This window comes from Parus major, chromosome 5 (assembly GCF_001522545.3).
Source record: "Parus major isolate Abel chromosome 5, Parus_major1.1, whole genome shotgun sequence".
Taxonomy (NCBI): domain Eukaryota; kingdom Metazoa; phylum Chordata; class Aves; order Passeriformes; family Paridae; genus Parus; species Parus major.
In genome coordinates, this window is record NC_031774.1 from 8,725,848 (window position 1) to 8,747,450 (window position 21,603).

The 21,603-nt window shown below is 39.4% G+C and overlaps 1 protein-coding gene across 5 annotated transcripts in view; it reads right to left on the bottom strand.

Moving 5' to 3' along the window:
* TPCN2 (two pore segment channel 2) overlaps positions 1-19,444 on the bottom strand; it is a 36,029-nt gene extending 16,585 nt beyond the window's left edge. For all 5 annotated transcript variants that reach the window (XR_004497865.1, XM_015631751.3, XM_015631750.3 and 2 more), the window contains exons 1-20: positions 19,321-19,444; positions 17,271-17,335; positions 15,992-16,068; positions 15,121-15,298; positions 14,260-14,376; positions 12,835-12,941; positions 12,376-12,448; positions 10,646-10,745; positions 10,273-10,338; positions 9,840-9,904; positions 8,200-8,291; positions 7,788-7,869; positions 7,336-7,422; positions 6,422-6,541; positions 6,061-6,120; positions 5,845-5,973; positions 5,139-5,188; positions 2,682-2,781; positions 2,313-2,384; positions 183-256 (exon numbers count right to left, since the gene is read on the bottom strand). Coding sequence is in view for 4 of the 5 variants with exons in the window: in XM_015631751.3 (XP_015487237.1) it covers positions 183-256; positions 2,313-2,384; positions 2,682-2,781; positions 5,139-5,188; positions 5,845-5,973; positions 6,061-6,120; positions 6,422-6,541; positions 7,336-7,422; positions 7,788-7,869; positions 8,200-8,291; positions 9,840-9,904; positions 10,273-10,338; positions 10,646-10,745; positions 12,376-12,448; positions 12,835-12,941; positions 14,260-14,376; positions 15,121-15,298; positions 15,992-16,068; positions 17,271-17,335; positions 19,321-19,426 (1,820 nt within the window). In the remaining variant the exon portion in view is untranslated. The remainder of the gene's footprint in view (positions 1-182; positions 257-2,312; positions 2,385-2,681; positions 2,782-5,138; positions 5,189-5,844; positions 5,974-6,060; positions 6,121-6,421; positions 6,542-7,335; positions 7,423-7,787; positions 7,870-8,199; positions 8,292-9,839; positions 9,905-10,272; positions 10,339-10,645; positions 10,746-12,375; positions 12,449-12,834; positions 12,942-14,259; positions 14,377-15,120; positions 15,299-15,991; positions 16,069-17,270; positions 17,336-19,320) is intronic.
* Between the last annotated feature and the right edge of the window lie 2,159 nt (positions 19,445-21,603).

Here is a 21,603-nt window from a genome sequence, read left to right on the forward strand (position 1 = left end):
GCAAGAAGAAACAGAAGTAACAGATAATTAAGCCTTGTGATTTAACATTAAAAGTAGGGTGGCTCCAAGAATAAGAGGGAAAAAAATCCCAACAAAACAAACCACAAACAGCTCAGAGGTAAAAAGATGCAGATGCTTTTGAAAAACAGATTGTTTCTGAGCGGTTTTGTTTAGAACCTTACCTAGTATTTCCCAAGGGAACAACAGCACCTTTAAAGAGCATTATGCCAGTTATAGCAAATGCATAGAAAACCACCTAGAAGGAACACAACCTACTATTAGCTTTGAATATTTCTGTCACAAAATAAGAAAGCAAACTACAATTAACACAGAATTTATATTACCACAATTGAGGTAATAGCATCAAGAACTGTGCCTGAAGCTTTTAAAGTGAAAGTACTTCTCAACTGCTTGCTCTTACTTTTTAATATTCTACCTAATTTTCAGTTGTTAAAATGCATTAAATCATTTTATCATTTATTTTACTTCTCTGTGTCTCAGAATGCTGGTATTTAACTATAAACATTGCAGAATAGCAACTTAAAACCAAAGCTCAGTACAAGTATTTACAAAGAACAGCCTAAATATCTGAGGAGTTTTCTGCTAGAGTCAGTGAAAATAAGCTTTTAGTAAGCTGACCTGAAAGACACAACAATGTCAGTATTTTATATTCCATCAGCAACTTCCTTAAAAAAATGGTAATTAGTCTAAAAATAAGGTTTTCAATAACACTAAGGATTTGGGAACGTCTGTCTTTTAATTGTTAGAAATGCAAACTTGCCTAGGTGATACTGCAATTTTTATCCTAAAAAGATTGTTCTAGAAATAACCTACAGCTTTGCTCCTCTGAGAAGGAGCCATTTATCCCAAGAAAGCTTGAAGCAAGCTGAGTCTTCAAACAAAAAGTTTTTGTTTGGGGGGTTTTTTTGTTTGTTTTTGTTTTAGGGTGGGGATTTTGGTTTTGTTTATTATTATTACTTTTTAATTATTTTCCTATAAAACAGACCCAAGAATGGGAAGTCTGAAAGGAATAGAAGAGAACTGCTCTGGCCAAGAAACTTTGAACACCACTGGAGTAAACTGAAGCTGACATTTCACAGCCTGCCACAAGATGGGGTACCTGGCCTGGTAATAAATGGCATTTTAATAATAAATTAATTTTAATAATAAATATAATTAATTTAATTCTTTGAAAAAATAAATATTTAAAACACTCATTGCCTGAGAAATTAGCTAATCGTTTACATTATTTAATCAGCATGTGTGTTCCAGGCTAACATTAGGAAAGATATTTTGCATCAGCTGGCAATGGAGTCAGATTTCATTACAGCAGAAGCTCAGTGAGAGCCTCCATGTAGCCGCAAGTAAAAGCAAATTAAATTAATGGAAGGGGCAAACACTGTGGCAGACTTCTCTCAGAAGTGTGAGTTGTACATTACAATGAGGTTTTTACCACCTTAGATTTGCCACAACCAATATCTTTATTGCAAAGTGCAACACAAGCCAATTTAAGCTCTACAGATAAAAGTAGAGCTTTTTTAATTACAAAAACAGATATTCTGGTTAAATTGCATACTAGGTATATAGACCTGAACAACACATCATTGATCTTTAACCATTCAAATTAAGGTACCCTATAAAAACCCATGACCAATAGCAAAACCAAACCTACCCAGGTACTTTTTTGCCCTACCAGGAAGACATGGTTGCAAAGCCAGAAACTCAAGAGTTGGGACAATTTATGTAATGGACATCACACATTGTGATCCACTCTTTAATCACATTTGTTGAGTCTGTGTTCTACACAGACACACCTGAAACAGGATGGCAGAGGCTCTTAAAAAAAATCATGTCCAAGCATGCCATCTCAAGATCTTCTCAGCCAAAAACAATTTTAAAAGTTGTTTTGCTATTTATTGCTATTTATTTAATAATTTATTTGCTATTGCTAATAGCAATTTATTGCTATTAATTTAACATAAGCAAACCAGGCTAAGGAAAACTGGTCAACTTGAAGCATTGATGAATTTTTATTTGAACCCACACCACCCAAGCTAAGGCAAATACTCAAAGAAAGGTTCAATCAATTTTTTTAAGATACTCCTGCTAAAGGAGGCACTGCCACTGTGTGCTGGCCATCACAAACAAGCAGTTTATTGTGGCTTTCCAAGACATGCCTTGGAGAAGAACTGGCTGGTTAAGGTGAAATGTTATTGCTTGTGGTGATTGTACAAGAACCTTGCTAACTTTGTTGATGATATACCCTTATCATACTATAACAAAGGAAATAACAATCTTGCATCATGACTTACCACAAGGATTCCTGCAAAGGCTCTTAAGTTTTTCACCAGATCCAGCAGTGTAGTAACAACCAAAGCCATGAACTAAAACAGAGCAGATTTTTGTATGTATGACATTCATCATACTTCCAACCCATATCAAATTTTTACTAAAAGGACAAGGAATCACATAAAAAGACCTTGCCTGCCCCCTCACCAGAGAAAACCAGCTCTAGAGACAATGATTTTGTGAGGGGCTGTACAACAGTCAAGACAGTTAGAGCTGAGCTATTCCACTCACGTGCAAGAGAATTGCAACCTACACAGTATTCTGAAAAGATCTAACATAATTTATAGCTTGACCAACAAAGAAATCTGAGTTGTGGAGGGAAAAGCAATCACCTTCATGTTTGGGATAATCCGCAGGAACCTGAACACAATTAACATGTTCACCAGCCTCACCATATCCCACAGGGATAACAAGCCCATGAATTCAGGTCTCCTAAGAAAGGCAGAAGAAAGTAACAAATTGGTGGAACAGCCCATGACAGAAAGACACAATTAAATCTACTGGGTTACAGGTAATGGTAAATACATTGCTTTACTTAGCAGGAATCTCAGCTATAGTAAATTAATAACTGATGAAGGAAGAAATCACTTTAGCCTGGGCTCTTAAATATGTACAGAGAGCTCTTTGAAGCACATGCTTATTGCAGTGTGTTACTTGTTAATGGTATGTTATCGTCCAAGTTGATGGTTTGGTCCAAATGAAACCTTACCACCCCATGTTATCAATCTATCTTGAGCCTCCCCTCAATCCTGTCTTAGGCCTACTACATGCTTGGAATTCCTTTGGAAATCCCCTAAACTTGGACGCTTGATTAGTCCATGTGACCCAATTTTCCCTCCTTACCTCCCTCATTGGATGATGATTTTGTGAACCCTGCCTTTTACCCTCCCCAGAATATCTCTAATTAGCTGATGCTTTGTACCCTCCCTTTGAACCACCTCCCTATTTCAGCTGCTGTATGCTCTTATTTTCTGTCTTTTGTCCCAAGATTCCCCAGAGCAATAAATCTTCTATTATCACATGCAAAAGACCTCCCTCTTGTCCTTGCCTCCTAAGAGCACAGACTGACAGCCAAAAAGCCATAGAGCAAGTGCTCTAGTCACACCTTGGGTCATCCTGCTCCTGGGTGTGACCCACTCCTGGCACAAGCTGAAGTGGCAGAGCCAGATAAGCTCCAGCCCGATGCGATACATGCTCATGCCTTCTGCTGGGGAGGAGGCACTGAAGAGAATTTCAATTTCACTTTCAGAAAAGAAAGTGAATCAAAAGGACTGCTAGAGAGATACTTCAAGAATTTGCACAAAGATGGGCATTAATCCTCCAGGATATGCCTGGCTGAAGAAGGGCTTTGGAAACAGAATTAGGTTGAAGGACTGTCATGTCAGCCTTCTTCCTTACATGTTAACATTCCACGGGAGATAGGAATACACTTTGAAACTCTGAATTTTAGCTCTTATATGAGCATGCTGAATGCTTGGAAAGGAAGAAAGGTGGTAGGGATCTAAAGCTGCTAATGATAAAAGTCCTTGGTAACACTGATGCTAAATCACGATTTGTATCTCCAACATATTAATCTACAATAATGAAAGAAATTACTTAAGATAGCACTGCATAGAAGGCATATTCTAGATAACAGCAACATCACTGTCCTGCCGTGCAGGTGGTGGTTGCTTGGTCTGTGGATGTGACAGTAGCACACCTTAGCACTTAGAGTGACTCATCTCGGTTGTAATTTGTTTGCAGTGACTGACACAAGGACCTAACATGAATTACTGGTGCTCCAAGACGATAGATCACACAATTGCCTATATTTAAGAATCAGAGGTCAGAATCAAACATAATGACAACATCAATAATAAACATCATTAGTCTGTAGCAATTACTCTTCTGGCAGCCATCACTTCAGGGTGACAGGAATACAAGCAGTATTCAAATATAAACGTTTCTAAAACCATAAGGTTTGACTTGTCCAACTCTCTTCAGAGCTTCTAGGGTAAATTAAGAAAACTCTAGCAACATAACAAATATCCTGAAAAATCAGGGAGTGCCAGTGTCTTAAGTGTGAGCTTGCATGAAGACACAAAGCAACAGAATGTGTTATGAATCACCCCTGAAGATTCAGGAAATCTTCCAGAATTCTTTTGCTTTCCTCTCTTGTGGAGACAGTTTTCAAATTTTAAAATGAAGCAATGATTTTTACATTTTTTACAACAAAGAAACCAACAAGATAGTTATCCAAGTGCTGTTTGAACTCAAGAAAATAAAAATACAACTCTTTGCTATTACAATATAGATAAGTAGTGTAAGTCCATGGGAATTTTCTTTAAAATATTTTATAGCACGGAAAAAATCCCTCACTCTTCAATCTACATGCAGGGTTGAAGAGGTTGCATAGCTGTTTGAGAGTTCATATAATTGGATTTATGGACAATCTGATACTGAAACATATTAGGTTGCGTATGCTGTACAAAATTCCTATTCCTGCACCCTTGATAAGCACAGACCTGCCAAGATATTCTTTTAAATCTGATTGCAATTAAAACAAATGCATCCTTCTCAGAAGAGCTACACAGACCTCTAAACACTATGAAAAATAAAAAATTATTTCACTTATCCATATTGCATGGCCTTTAATGACTACAAGGGTGCAAAATTCTATCAGATTTGGCAAATTAAAGACTGGGCTGACAATCACAGCTTCATCACATGTGTATGTATGACTGTGTCTGTGTTCCCCTGACCCACCCCAGCCACGGAGCAAAGGGCAGCAGGTCACAGAGATTACTCACCAGCCCGGGTGAGGAAATCCATACACGGCAAAAGTTGCAATCTCCAGAATCTTCAGTTAGGAAAGAAAAACAAAAACAAAGAAACACAAGACAAAACTTTAATTTGTAATTCTGAGTCCCAGAAATTATGTAACCTTCTCGACAGCAAACATTTCCAACAGCCTTCAGCCACTAATTCAACTCACTTTAAAACTCTGAATTGTCATATTTGCCTAGTTATTCCCCAAACCAACCAAATGTACATGGAGCATCCAATAGTGACTCGTAGAAGGATACACAGTGAATACAATTAACCATAACTTTGACCTCATCTGCCACAGGGGCATCAGGCTTTGACCAAATACTTACTACAACAGTCTGACAATTTTTTTTTTAATTTAAAGAGAAAAGTGGTTTAAACCCATGAAACAGAATGCCTCATGCAATTATTCCAAGAGCTGAATTTTTCCAAATAAAATTGAAAAGGCTTCTTACCAGGCAAAGCACTTTTTCCATGGATTTAAATAAGCCTGTCTTCAGAACACAGACCCTAAGGGAACCATGTACTACCATGTAAACTTTCCAGCCACAGAAACCCACAGCACTGGCTCATGCTGTTCAGCTCAGCAGATTGGTGTTGAAAAAAAAGCAATCCCACCAGTTCTTATAGCTGCCCAACCTCCCTAGCCAACAAATCCAAGAATGTGTAAACTAACAAAGCACTTACCAGCAAAATTACAGTCAGAAGTCCATCAAATCTATTGCTTGGATAAGACAAGTATCTTTTCAAGCCCATTGCTAAGATTTTCAGCAACATTTCCAGCAGATAGTATAGGATGAAGAAGCAGTTGATAGCCTTCACACCCCAAAAAAAAAACAACCATTAGAATTACTGACATCTCAGGGAGCAGCAATAACTGCATGGAATACCATTGCATCTTACCCCCAGGAAGAAGTCATCTCTTTCTGATGGCTGCTTATCTGCATCCATCACCAAAACCACCTTAAACAAAAAATATTTTATGAATCTACTGCTTTACTGCTACATTAAACAGATTTTTAAGCACAAGAACAGTCTTTCATGCTTTGCACAGGCCTTTTCAAGCAGCTCAAAATACATTTTTAACTGCAAGTATTCCCTCTTAACGCTTTGCACAACTAAAGCACACCAAAAGCCCAACTCCCAGAAAAAGCAGTTACTTTAAAAAAATTAAAGAAAAAAAGTAGAAATTAAATTTTTAACAGAGAAAAAAAAACAAAATAAAAAAAATCACTGCCCCACAACAAAAAAAAACTTTACTTACACAAATAGAAATAATGTTTGCCAGGGCTACTACATTCCCCAGGTAGCCAAAGTAGGCATGGCCAAAGGCAAACTGCATTTTCTGCATAAAATGGGATTGATACTCTGGGCTGGGAGGGTGCTGAAAAGAACACAAAGGATTTGCTGAGTCATAAAGCATAAGCATCTTAAAAATACTAAATTAATTTTATAAACACACCCCATCTCAGATTTAAAAAACTCCAGACAGTTTCAAAGCAAAACTTCAGGGCCACAGGCTAATTTTGACATTACCTTTGGAAAATGTTTTCCAGCTGTGGCTATTAGCAGCAAGAAAGCATTCCTCATTATGACACAACACAAGGTAATGGCAAAGAAGGGAGATAATCCAACCTCTCTCCAATGCCCCAAGCAGATAAACTAAACATCAAGCTACTATTTGTATACATCTCTTCCTCATTTCCCAATATTTAGTTCAGACGTCTTAGTTACATGCAAACATAGAAAAGAACACTTCCTAACCCTCAAATAGTTTACTGTTCTGTTTTTCCTTTCTCTCTAAGCAGAGAAAACTGTTTTCTGCCCATCTTCACCTGAACACTAAGAGAATCCATATTTTTTACTTCATTCAGGGACTGGAGAAAAACTACTTTGAGCTATTTTGCCTCTCACTTTAAAATGCTGGCAGAATAAACAAAGATGCATTTTGTACATTTAACACCACCTAGCAATCCCAAACTAATGCTGTAAAAGCCCCCAGACCAATTTTGTTTGTGACTATAAAAGCAGCTCAAAAAAAGCTTAAAAATCAATGCCATGTGATCACACCTTGTGTTCACATGTTGCAAAGTTTGTTTATACACTTTATACTACTCTCACTTATTTTTGCACACCAGACAACTTCTGATGCTTTAGAAATGATGACCACATACGTACTTGCTTAATGGCATCTTTGTCTAGTTCTTCAAAGAGCTTCTGGAACTGGGCAGCTGACAGCTGGTCACAGGAGCACATTTTGAGTGACTACACATGAAAGAGAAACATTCAGATCAACATCTGCAACAGGAACATCTGCCAAGTTTGCCAAAACCCCTCAGACTACCTTGGAAATCTAGGAATAAAGATGTAATTCAAGCTGTTTGAGTAAGGTTCAGTATAGCTCTGCTTTAACACAACACTGCCAGGTGACTGGAGGACACGTCTGGCCTTTTCTATTTTCCCTCTATGAGATCACACGCTCCTTTGACTAACTTAAATTTTTACTCCCATGTAGTAGTGCCCCTATTCTGTTATGATCCAAGGAATGAAGCAACAGAGGGCAGATCTCTGGATTTGCTAGTCAGGATTGATAATCATCAACATAAAGGCTAAAAAAATCTAGTTCTTACTCTCATGATGGCTTGCTTGCAGCGAGAATCCATCTCAGCTTTCTGTAGCACCTGTAGTAAGGCCCCAACACTGACACAGGACCTATTTAAAAGAAAACAGAACAGGCCCTGCTACAGATAAGTTTATAGATGGCAAAATGAGCTGTTCCAAATGCGTTCCTGCCTCTTTCTTGTTTTGAAAAGCAAATAAAACTAGAAGTAGGAAAAAAGGAAACAGACACCATAAGAGTCACAAACAGTGTGTTATGAACATGCAGTTACAGGAAAATAAATAAATGAGATGAGCAACAAATTGCCATTTTCAAGAATGGATCCTCTGTAAATACATTAAAACAGAACAAGATGACCAAATGCACTTTTTTTTTTTCTTTTTTTTCCTATATAATCTACTGTTTCAAGATCCTTCACTTACTGTTGTGCAGGAGTCTCTTTCAGGGAAGACAGCACCTCAAACGCAGCCCGGATTCCCAGCCGCCTCCTGAAGAGGGAGGACTGAACTGATTTCTGAGCAGTAAAAACATCACAGAGGAAACAATTTACTCACACTTCAGGCACCACAGTGTCCTATGGCCAGATAATATACCAATCCTTGGGCACACATCCCAGATTTGTGATTAGAGATCAGAACAGGAGAGTGCCCTAAGCCTCACTCCCTCCAAGAACTCCATGTACAAGGAGGAAGGAAGCAAGTAAGCAAACAAGTCCCTGGAAATCAAGTAATCATCCAGGTTGTGGTTTATTTTCAATTCTGCAGTGCATAGGCATATATCTCTTTTCCAGAGACACTGGCAACAGCAAAGCTCAAGCATTCACCGAAGTTCACACTAGTGTGCCAAGAGTTAGAGAGCTTGTCCTACTCCAGCTTCTTGCCTAAAAGCACAAATCCAGAGCTACGGTTTTTCATGGGGATTTTTTTTATTACAGTAATCACTTTCAAACTCATTTGCTTTATTGGTAGTCAGATCATGCCATGCTGTCATGTAAGAAAGAAGAAAATTGAGAAAGAAAGGATGAAACAGAGGAGGAAGAAATGATTACCAAAAATCCTCTTTGCACCTATTCTGTTCACACACTCCTCTGCCACAAGAGGGTAGGGGCCATTCCTCCTGAGTAATATTGCCTTGGTTATATTATCCAACAAACCTCACCTTCTCTATGGAATTCTACTAGAAAAGTTACTGGGCCAGTCTGGGTACGGCCTGGTCTAGTGGGAGGTATCCCCATCGCAGGGGGGTTGGGACTGAATAATCTATAAGGTCCCTTCCAACCCCTTAATATTCTGTGATCTGCAACAACAGCTATTTAAATAGCACAGCAGATTTCCTTCACACAGACCAAGTTTAATTTACTCAGCCACTTGTCCTTGTTCAGTCCTACAATGGTTTATTTTTCTTTTCCCCTATAATAGTCAAAATTGTAGATCCACAGCATATTTGGAAATATGCAAGCAGGTAATTTTCTCATGGGAGGGGAATCAAGCTGTAACAGCAAATAAAGGGAAAGGTATCGCATCAAAGAACATTTAATACCTTAAAACTGTATCTGCAACCAGAGTGGGAGGGCTCCTTTAATACACAGATGAAACTCGATTGTCGCACTATGTTAGGAACAGCAAAGTACGACACAGACTCTTTTAGCTGGGTTGCACAAGAGAGCCAGTTTTATTATTCCTGATCTTCTTTTGTAGACAGCTCTGAGAAGGTCTGAGAGGTAAAACTCTCATTGGTCATTAAACCAACACATCATCATCATTGGTCAATTGGAAACTACACCCCTTGACTGTTTCTTGCAAGTAAACAACAAGGATCCAAACAACACCTGCAGAGGTTGTTTTCCCTCTCCAAGGACTGTTTTGATTCCTATGATTTCTCAGGCCACACTTTCTCAGGCCAGTCTGAGAAAGTTGTGTGACTTGGTTTCTTGGTTTCATACAGGCTCAAGCTAATGCCTGAAGCCTAAAAATCTTACTTGACCATTGTCAGTTCCTGCAACTTAATTCTTCAAAGGTTCAAGGTTATGGCAGAACACAGAAATTAGGAAAGCTTTACTCACCAGAAGGTACCCTCGAAACTGGTTGTATATTATTGCCGTAAGCAAATTCATCAAAAACAAGTTGCCTATTGGAGAAAAAGAGGTAGTAAAATTTATGGAAAAATATCTGTTTCTCAAAAAAGTTCAAAAGTATGTAGTAAATCAGACATAAATCTTTAAGAGGGTTAGTTTTCTTGTGTCTGATTTCCAAAACGTTTTTAGTGTTTGAATATACTGTTAGGTATCCGTTCCCCTGTGACATGTTACCAAAAAACTCCAAATCTTAAGTACCCTCCCTGAAAATGATCTCACAGACACTACTGGAAGAATCACAAAAACAGAGAAATTCATGATTAAACTTCCCTAGAAAAATAAAACACTGTAGATGGTATGCACAAGTATCAAAGTTGAAGTGCATTGAAGTTTACATTGCTGAAGACAAGAGGTAACTTACCCAATACAGTGAAGAGGATGAAGAAGATTGAATATGCTCGATTCTTAGAATATGCAGGTATCATTACTGTATCGAATTTAACAAAGATAGGAAATAATATTTTAATGCTTGAGATGCACAGTAGAGACTTCTATGAACTTTTGGCAATTCGTAAAAGCTCTCATACAGCTGGACTTGAGAGTGGCATATATAATTACACCACAAAAAGGCAAGAATCAAGTTACTAAAGGCATAAAAAACCTTTACACAACCTTCCGCTGGCTGTACTAAAAACCATCAGCTGAAAGAATGGTTACAGTAGGCTGAACAGAGCAGTCTTACTTTGTTGTTCTTCAAAAGGAGAGACAAGGGTTATTTCTGCAAGACTGCTCACCATCAGGATTATTTGCAGTAGTCAGCAGGACCAGCAGTGATGTCAGGGAATCTGGCAAATTCCGGAAATACACCGCCCATTCCTTATCCTGCTGGTTATCCTAGGCAAAGATGCATTAAGAGAAATACCAAGTAATCACTGTCTTACCAAAGAAGGGGGGAAAAAATTTACATTTAAAAAAAAAATATTAACATCAGTCAACAATCAATTTCTTACACAAATTGTAATTTCTTACAATCAAACCTACCCTGTGGAAAAAGCAAAAGCCAAACATAAAAATTAAGATAATGTATGAATACAGAGCAATCACATCACTTATTAATAGCAATTAAAAAACACAAATAAGAACAGGAAGCTCCACGTGGAAGTTATGTCTAGTTAGCACCTCAGACCCACAAAGAACAATCATGTCACAAGCTGACAGTACAGGACTCAGAACCTTCATCAGAAATACACTGGGAAGCTGATCTTGGATCCTCCACATTTATTTTTTTTTCTGAGGTCAAGAAGAGACAGATAAAAAAAGAAGCAGAGTGCAAACAACATAAACATGAGTCAGGCAGCACAGGACAAACAGCTCTTGAATCTGCTGCAAAGACTGGAATCATAGAGGACATACACAAGACAATACAAAAACACAGTCATGAATTTCATTAATGAACCTACTTTAGAACTTGCCTGCAGTATTTTGCCAAGTTAGATAAAATTAGTTTGATGGATGTCAGAGCAGCACACCAAAGTCCACTCTCTAATTTGCTATTTTTTACCTCAATGTACACAAAAGTGACTAGGTATATATATATGACCTAAGTGAATTAGGTATATAAGTTATATAAAATACACATCTGTTGGGGAAGCTTATAGCTGAAATTAGATGTGACAAACAGAGATAATACAAAGGTCCAGAAGGCAACTAAAAGTGGGAAAACAGACCTCTGATTCTAATTCCAAGGATTATGTAACATTAGAGAATTCAGGGACTTTGCTGATCGTAAGGGAGACTAGAAGCTGGCTCAAGTGCAAACTACATCAATGCGCAAAACTGAGATTAAGGATAGGACCAAAATTACTGGGAGAAGCATGCAAGAAATTTCTGTGTTCACAGTAACATATTTATGGAAGGCCTTAAAAGTAAGAATGAAAAAACCCACAAAAATCTGAATGTGATAAATTAAGATACAGGAAGTCTAGAAGAGAAGGAACATACCCAGATTACTGGAACACAAAAATTATTTTGACCACAAAATTTCAATTTTGCTTTTTAGAAGCAGGAAGAGAAAAATGGGAGGAAAACCCAAAGGGATCAGAAACCGAAACTAGCACAGGCAAAAACCTACCAGGGCATGAAAGGTGAGAAAACACACAAGAAACCCAAATTAGCAAAAAACTAGAGAAGAAAGAGAGAAAAAGAAATGAGTGATAATATGAATGAAAATGCGACAAGAGTTTTGGAGACAGAACAGCACAGAGGGTTTCAACAAAACCAGAGAAAGTAACTCAAGGGATCAAACTGGGTAAATGTATAAGGAAGTCTCCTATATACATGAATACTATGCACATGTTAGAGCTCTCCAAATGGACTTCAAACTCACCTCATCACATCTGACAACATGACCCTTTTCAGGAAAAGCAAATTGCACTAGTCTGACTATAAAACTAGACAAGAAGCTGCTGTGCAAGTACAGAAAAAAGGCACTCAGATCTATCGAAGCAGCAATAGAATTGATTACCTTTGTTCGAGCAAAGAGCAGCATGGCAAACATGGTGAAGAGAGACAGATGAACAGCCAGTAGCAGAACAACACTGTTGGAAAGAAAATATATCAAAGTATTAATAGTAACTTTTTCTTAATAGCCTCTGCTAAAAATGCAAAATGATACCATATAAAGAAAACCAGGTTCTCAGTTCTTCCCTTACAGAAGAGCTTAGAAAAGCAAAATCAAAACCTCCCACTCAACTAGAATTAAAACACGTATGTTACACACAGAGTCATGTCAAAGTCTAGAGATCCTGTACAGACTAAAGTGAATCAAAAAGTTACCACAACCTTCACCCTCTGTGACCTGATCTCACTGAGCTACCCAATCCAGAAGGAAGCTGCTCAGATGCCCCACACCATAACACAAAGGATAACAACCTGCCTGCTAACAACCAACCTGTGAAAGGATATTTTCTATGCTATAACCCACCTCGCCATTTCAGGCAATGTGCTGTTGATACTTTTTAACGTTTTCTTCATCATAGAAGAATTCTGGAGAAGAAAGAAGGGGCGAAGGAGTCTTCTTATTCTCACACTCTGCAAAAAACAACGGATCAGACACTATACTCCTGCAAGACTGGCAGCACAAATACTTTGAACTCAAGCTTGTCAAAAAGCACTTGACACACACTTCAACAAAGCCAACAGTGGAACAGAAAAAGAACTGACCTCTGCTCTTCTGAGCTCACAAAACACCAAAAAAGATTCCATACCTCATTAAAATGAGGAGAGATCGCTTTAAAAACACAACATTGATGTTTCAATAGTTTCATCAGGCCACTAATTAGAAACAATCTATCTTTAATGCATAGTAGACATAACAATCTGGCAAGAGACAGCATTTTTGTATTTACTGACAAGGTCCATCTTAAGAAAGGGATTAACAGAGAACTCCTTGCAATAAAAACAAATACATATTCTAAAAATAAGTGATTACTTTTAATTTTCAGACTGTTTGTTTTATAACTAAAGGGCCTGCTTATTACTTAGCAATTTTTGTCTCTGACAAGACTCAAGCTGTAATTGCTTCTTTTCCCCACAACACTACAGCAAATAATCTTTTTGATTCTTGCAGTCAAGACATTTGCAAGCCTTCAAGTCATTGCTATGACTTATTTGTTACTTCAAGTGTTTCAGCATCCTGCATTTTAGGATCGGTTTTCCGTGGGCCACACTTAGCAGCAAAAAAAACATAAAAATCAACTTTTTAAATTTATATTCTCTTGTTCATCCATCCCAACAGTTCAACTGCTCCTTCTGCCACTGCTTTGTGTTGGGAGATTCCTGTTCAAACTACCTGTCCACTATCACACCTCAAGATTTTACACTTTAAGATCACATCTCTCTCATTCACTTCCCAGCATTTTTACCACGTTAGTATTTTCTTAATAAGGATTGCAAGTGTGCAACAACTAATTTAATGTAAATCTGTGGCAGACAAAACCAACTGGGAGAGTGCAATATTGCATCAAGGAGGGCACTTCCAGAACCGTTTCCAAACCTGATGTTCCTCTCAGGACACAACCGTTTTGAACACAGCACAGCTTCAGGTTAGAAAGCAGCTGTTAAACTACTTAATTACCTTTTTCTTATACTTCACTACAGAGGCTTTGCCATTCAGTCAAGTTAAGCATATAATTCTTCAATCGCACAACAAAATTCATGCCAGGCAATGAGTTTTCCCTGCACACTGACTGCTGACAGACTAAAGCAATTAATTATTAAATATTACCAACAAACACACTATTTACATTAACAATCAACAGAATTCTTTGCTAAGCTACATTACACCAAACTTTTTCTGTATTTCAGTGCATTATCCAGCTATCAAAGACCAAAGTAAAGCTGTTCTTACCTCTTTGCAGAAAAAACTCAGTGACACAATCCAATCAGCAAGGGAAACAATCAACGTCAGTATATATGCCATTAGCCACTTATTTTTCCAAAATTCTTTCCATCCAATTAAGTAACTCTAGACAAGGGAAAAAAAAGAGTAACTTTAATTATTTCAGTAATAAAATCTAATGCCCAAATAAGTCACACCAATTTTTTTCCAAGTATTTGCAATTTTACATTAGTGCTCTTAAAAAGCTCTCTAAAATCCAAACAAAAATACATTGTTGAGAGATTTTTTTGTACAAGAACTAAACAAAGGTCAGTAAAAGTGAAAGGTGTACATAGGCCATGAGAGAGAAATCCTTTGAATGCAAGAAAATTCTCCACTTAATAAATATTGAAAGGGACTTCCCAGAAATAAGTATTTCCAAGAAGAATAAGTATGACCAAAAAAGGTCAGTTTCTGACAACTTTTATTTTGAATAAATGAACTGACATATTTATTATATACCCTGATTTTATATCCTAATAAAAGCAGCTAAGCGAAAACACTTGCATTCTTCGAAAAATTTATTTCACTTTATTTCACGCAATTAGGAAAATTAGGTTAAAAAAGGGAATCAATTTTAATTTTTTATTTATTAAATATATTCAGTTAATATATAAATTATATTATATTATTTGATTTAATTTATATTTTATTATATTATTATTTAAATAATCAAATTTAAATCTTAATTTAGTATATTCACTTGCTAATTTATCCTGAAGTAAGACTCTAATAAAGCAAGGCAATTTCATCCTGCAAACACAAGATTTGAAAAACAATTCTACCACACACAAACTGTTTCATTCAATACCAGATGAAGGAGATGCTCACCTTCACAGATACATCAACCACAAACACAAGGAAGCAGAGCAGCTCAATGCTCTCTGTGAGGCCACAGGGAGGATTCCAGGCAGGAAGGCGGTATCGCACATCCGACGTGACAGTAAGCGAGGAAGGCTCTTCAATGAAAGCCAAAGCCAAGATTACAGTAATGGTTAAGCTCAAAATCCTGTTTGGACAGAGATGAAATTAAAAATAAAGCAAACAAAACCATAAAAAAATGAACAAAAAAACATACCTCAAAACAACTCCCAAAAAAACAGCCACAAAATGAGTCAAAATAATAACAAAATACTTACAAAAGCAATTTTCTTTGAAGTAAACCAAGCTTTATGCTATTGTATTTCACTCAAATGGGTTAGACCACAAGGCAGCACTTCACTGGCATGTTGTTGCCTGTACTGGAGATGTAACTGCTGACCACCAAATAACCTGAGGTGGTGTCCTTTTGAAACTAACAGCAGCAAACAATCTTGCTGGTATCCAGCATGTTTAGAAATAGACACTTTGAAAATTCTTAAGGCACAGTGCTTTAAATCATGCTAATTAGCCTATTCATGCAACACTCCCATGGCTGTTTCAAAGAGCCATCTATGTCATCACACTTCCACAGAATTTGCTGCTTTCCACGTCTATCATGTTCACATATGATCAATCCCCTTGCTCCCCACAGTAATTCATATTATAATATTATAGTATTTTATATATAATATAAATATATTTATAATATTGTATTATTATAATAATTATAATTTGATAAGAAAAAACAAAACATTATCTAACAAGCAAGAAAGATGAAGAGTAATTTTTCAGAAAGACTAACTCCTAAACAAAAAAGCAAAAAGAATAAACAAGTTCTTACCACTGGCAAGTCCTGGAATAATACCATCGATAAAGCCACAGGGATTTGGAGTCCACACGGTGATTTATAGATCGATACTGAAGGCAGGAAGCAAAAAGGTTAATTCAAACATCACATTCAGTCTGTCTCAAAGACAAAGATCAAGTTACCAAAGCAAACTAAATGAGTACATGTTATTATTAAAGTATCAGGTCACCCATGACCACAGAGGTACTCTACATGTGTGAAAAGGGAAAGATTTTAAGGAAGTTCTGTTATCTAAAGACCACACAGCTGCTCAGATAATTAAACTGTGTGCCAGTCATCTGAAGCACTGTCATCATTTCAAGTAACAGCATTTGTAATAATTCAGTGACTATTCTATGTACTCGCCAAAATGGTCCACTGACTTGATTTCCCTCTCCAACATTCATTCTACTCGCGGATCTTCTTCCGTCTTTCTCTTCCAACAGGCCATAAGATGTAAACAAATTAATTCTGAATCGAAGATACTTCAACTTATGTCTTTGAATAAAATATGCTTGCAGATCAGAAAGTGCCTGTGATTCTTCAGGAATCCCCAAAATCCATCCCTCCTCTGTGACAGCTCCTGGGCGGTTCTTAGTCTGCCCCCACTGAGTAGATGCTTCCAGAAAGGTGGTGGCCACACCTTAAATACATCTGACCCACAGAAATCTCCCAATCAAAAGCCATCTAGATGTAGCAAGAGAGCTCAAGAACTGGCCTTCAGCATTCCCACTGCCTGGGAGGAAACAGGATCTAGGAACCTGCAGCAATGGCCAGTAAAGGAAAGACAAAGAGGGACTCAAGACTTCCAAAGGCACCAAGTTCAGCTCAAGCTGAAGATTTCCAGCTTCACACTTGAAACAAGCCTTAAACTCTTAAGCTTTTACCAGCTCTTAAGATGTGCAAGTAGATTGAAAGGCAAATTACAGGGTTAGCTCAAATAATTTCTCTTAGCAGTAGGTTAGTCACTACCAAAACACCCACAAACAACCCAAACAAATAAACAAACAAAAAAAACCACCATGAAAATCATTCCACAAACCAACACATCTTTAAAAACCCTTAAGAGAGATTACTTCATTGTGGGGAAAAATATATTTCTCCTAGGCAGAAGTTCACTGAGACTTGTATACTACAGGAATTTGGAATTCTGATTAGCCTTGTGAATTGAGATGGTGGTTTTTGAACGTTGCCTGAACACAGAAAAACTTAAATTGTGTGACAAACATCCAGCATGGGGAGCATAACAGCTACCAAAAGAAATTTTACTTACTTGTATTGCATCTTCAATAAATACTATGGCTTGGTTTATATAAAGGTTATTATCAGCACCAGCAACTATGAAGTCAAAAAGAAATAAGAATCACTCACTGTATTTTGGATAAACTTTGGATTAAAACATCAGTTAACAGAAGGTGCACAATCACAGCTGTCATGACAAAGAGCGCTGTAAACACACAAAAAAGAGAGTTCCTGCCACATTTGCTCTGTCATCAGCACTGTGCATTACACTAAATAACTAATAATAATATCCAACACACCATGCAACTTTCTATGTTTTGTTAAAAGGTTTTCTTTTAGGTTTAAGTATTAAGTACCAGATTAAACTGGTAGTTAAGTATCACAAAACTACACAGAAACAAGTTCTAACAGGGAAAATAATGGAGATTCAAATTGCTCTTCGACAGAGTATACAGTCAAGTCAAGCCAGAAAAATCAGGCACTACTATTATAGCAATTTTTATTTTTGTTTAATAAAGATACTGCAGTTTAGAGTGATCTTGTTCCTCCAAAACCAACAGGAATCTCCAGTCATATGAGAATTAAATTAAGTGCTTTTTAAATTTGTTCTGAGAGCTACTATTACCATACCAAAAAGATCAGAGCTGAAGACACAGGAAGGGATGAAAGAACACAAATTGAAATAAAATACCACTAAATTAGTTACTATGACACTTTTCAAGATCCAGAATTATGAAGTCTATGTGAAGACAGACCCTTAAAAAATAAAAGGCAGACACTTGTGTTTACTTGAAATAAGACCTTTCAGGAACTAACCTGGCAATTAAGCCAAAAAGAGAAATAAAAGCAGATAAGGTCAAAAAAAAGGAAGGAGAAAAAAAAAAGGAGAGATACAAAAGAGATAAAAAACTGAGGGGGACTCAAGATACGAAAAACATGCTAATGTAACCTTGCTACAGAGGGCAGGAGTCCCAAGGAACACTTCATACCATCTCCATTGAGAAGACAGCAATCACAACCCGGGATACAACAGAAGAGTCCATCCCAACAGTTGCACAATGCCCTTCCTCCAGACAGCAAGCAGTGCCAGAAACACCATTGATCAGAGTCACAGATAATTTTATGTTCCATGTGATTCTGTAGCATAAATTTTCTGCAAAGACTGCAAACGGTTTTTCTATCACACCCTTTATCTAAGCATCAGCAACAACAGTTTAGTACTGATCCTGATAGGAGCCATGGCACAAGAAAGATGTGAGCACAAACAGTAGAAAAGCCAGGCTCACACAGTAAAGACATTACTTCTTTCATGACATCTCACACTAGTGAGATAAAAATAAAAGTTGCTTGAAGGAACCATTAGCTAAAAGGATGGCAAGGACAGCAAAAGCTTTAGGTACTTGAAGCACACAGCAAGCCACCAGTGTTGATGCCAGCGATTTTGGACGGGCAGAATCTAAGTGACTGTTCATAATATAAAAATAAAACAGGGAAATTAGCCAAAAATGTTTATTTTAGCAATTTCTTCATCCATTGTACCATGGATATCCAACTTATTCTGCAATTCTTAGTCACAGCAAGTGACACTTAGTCACAAGCGATGATTAAAGCAGTGCTCGGTTTGGGCACACAGGACCCATCCGAAACCCCGCTGCACTTCTGGCACTGCACAAGAGCAACAAAAAGTGAAGGCTCCCTTAGGTGATGCGATACCCTCAAAAGAGAGAACCTGAGGTCTCCAAAGGATTCCATCCTGGGGGATTTGAGATGTCAGACCTACCACAGTCACCGGGTTCGAGAAAAACTTGTCAGCACTTCAGAGGAAAACCCTAAAATTACATAAGGAACTAAAGAAGCCGGAGCTGCAGCAGCACTGCAAGGCTCGCACCTAAGCCCAGCGCTAGCGGCTCCCTTAGAGCCGTCCCGGCCGGAGCCGTCGGGAGCAGCCCGGGCAGGGCGGCCGAGCCCCACCAAGCCCCTCAGCAGCCCGGGAGGCTTCCTGCCCCTCCCGTTCCTCCCGCTCCCGGGAGCGCCCCAGCTCTGCGGGAGAGGCGAGAGCTCCGCCCGCCCCGGGCACTCACCGTCCTCGGCGGCCGAGCGGGCACCGCCGCGCTCCCGCCACAGCCCCCGGCCCGCCTGCCAGCGCCGCGGGGGCAGCAGCGGCTCCGCCTCAGCGCCGGCCTCCATCGGCACCACCGACCGCGCTCCCGCCGCGCCGCCGCTGAGCTGCGATGGGGCGGGGCGGGGCGGGGCGGGGGGGAAGGGAGGGGACCGGGTACCGGGGACGGGACGGGAGCGGGGCTCGGCCCGCCCCGGGAGGCTCGGCCCACCGCACGTGACCGGCTGCGGGGAAGGGCGGGACCCACGGCCCCTCCGGGCTCCTCCCACCGCTGCCACCAGGGCCGGCGCTGCCCCGACATTCGTCCCCCGGGCGCCATTTCCCGGCCGCTGCTGGCGAGCCGGGGTACTGAAGCAGGCGGAGTGCGGTGAGAGACGTGGTGGTGTGGGGTAGAAAAGTGTCGGCTTTTCACCTAAACTTCCGAGGGCGGATCCCACACGTCATTTATGGATTAAAAATTATATCCCTGATGAGGAGTTGCATCTTTTTTGCCTCACGCCAGCTGCAGGCTCCTGGCTGTCTCCCTCAGGGCAGCAGCGGGGCCGCTTCCCGCATGTATCACAGTCCTAAATAACCATTTACATCCTCGGTCGCAGAAAGCACTTAATTTCTATTTAATCACCTAGGCATTCCATAAGCAACTGTGAACTTCATTCATGTCACTTTTACTGTTAAAAGATGCTTCACTTGTGCTCCTTGCCCGCTCTTCTGACGGCCCCCTTCACATGCCCTTCCACTGGTCAGTTTCATAAAACTTCAGTTTCAGAAGAGGTGTCAGGACAAATTTGACAATACTTTTCTGCCACATACTGGGACCTGTGGCAGCATAATGATAAACACGAGGGCTTATCAATCATTCATTTTAGTATTCCAGGCTGTGAAGTAAAATAGACCCATACTTTGCTCTTAAATTCAAAGTTACACATTGATTATCAACCTGGGTGCTCTTTACTTCAGTGACTATTTTACACATTTACTAGTCAATACTATGTTATAGTCACCTTATAAGGTGACTTAATTGTAAGAACTAGTTGAATTGCAGATAAAATCATGGAACAGGGAGCAGTGTTCACTGTGGACAATGGTGTCGGCATAGGCCAGCTCTCTTTCAGGGAGCTGGTGGTATGTAGAGCTAACAGGCTCATAGTCATGATGTGTCACAAATTCAGCCAAATGACAAAAAATTGGTCTCTATGGGCCACCTTTATTTAACTCTGAAAAGGAACATGTATAATTTTATACATGTTTGATAAATAGCAGTGGGTTAGCTTTTGCTTTCATCTGCACCACTGTTCAGTCAAAAATTAGTTTAACACTGATTTCCAATTAAGTCAGGGTAAGATCCAGCTGAAGATAATAAAGAAAACTCTTTGATGTTATCTTTACCATAATGGATGTGCAGTGGATTGACCTGCTCCATCACTCCCCTCCTCTGCTGGACATGAAGAGAAAATATGAATTAAGGTCCAGGACAGGTCACTCACTGAATACCATCACAGGCTGAACAGTTGACACAGCAAAATTATTTGAATTTATTAGCAATCATATCAAAACAGGACAATGAGAAATAAAGCAAATCCTAAAAACAACCCAGTTCTCCCTCCTTCCTGAGCTTAAATTTATTCCTGATTCTCTACCCCTCTCCATCAGTAGTACAGGGAGACGGGGCACGGGATTATGGTCAGTTCTCATTGTTTCTGCTTCTTCCTCAGGGCAATGAGTCCTTCCCCCCTCCTTCAGCGTGGGGGTTTCCCTCCCACAGAGAACAGTCCTCTGTGAACTTTTCCAACATGAGTCTTTCCCACGGGCTGCAGTTCTTCAGGAACAGCCTGTTCCATTGTGGGTCCCCCACAGTGCCACAAGTCCTACCAGGACACCTGCTCCAGCATGGACTCCCCTCTCCATGGGTCTGCAGGTCCCTGCCAGGACCCTGATCTAGCATGGGCTTCTCCCTGCTCTGGTGTGGGCCCCTCCATGGGCTGCAGGTAGATCTGTGCATCCCTGTGCCCTCCATGTGCTGCAGGGACACAGCTGCCTCACCAGGGGCTGCAGGGGAATCTCAGCTCCGGCACCGGGGGCACCTCCTGCCCCTCCTTCTGCCCTGACCTGGGTGTCTGCAGGGCTGTTCTCCTCACATATTCTCACACTGCTCTTCTCTGGCTGCAATTACTTCTGCACAATACCTTTTTCTCCTTCTAAATCTGTTATCAGAGGCATTAATCCCATCACTGGTTGGCTTGGCCTT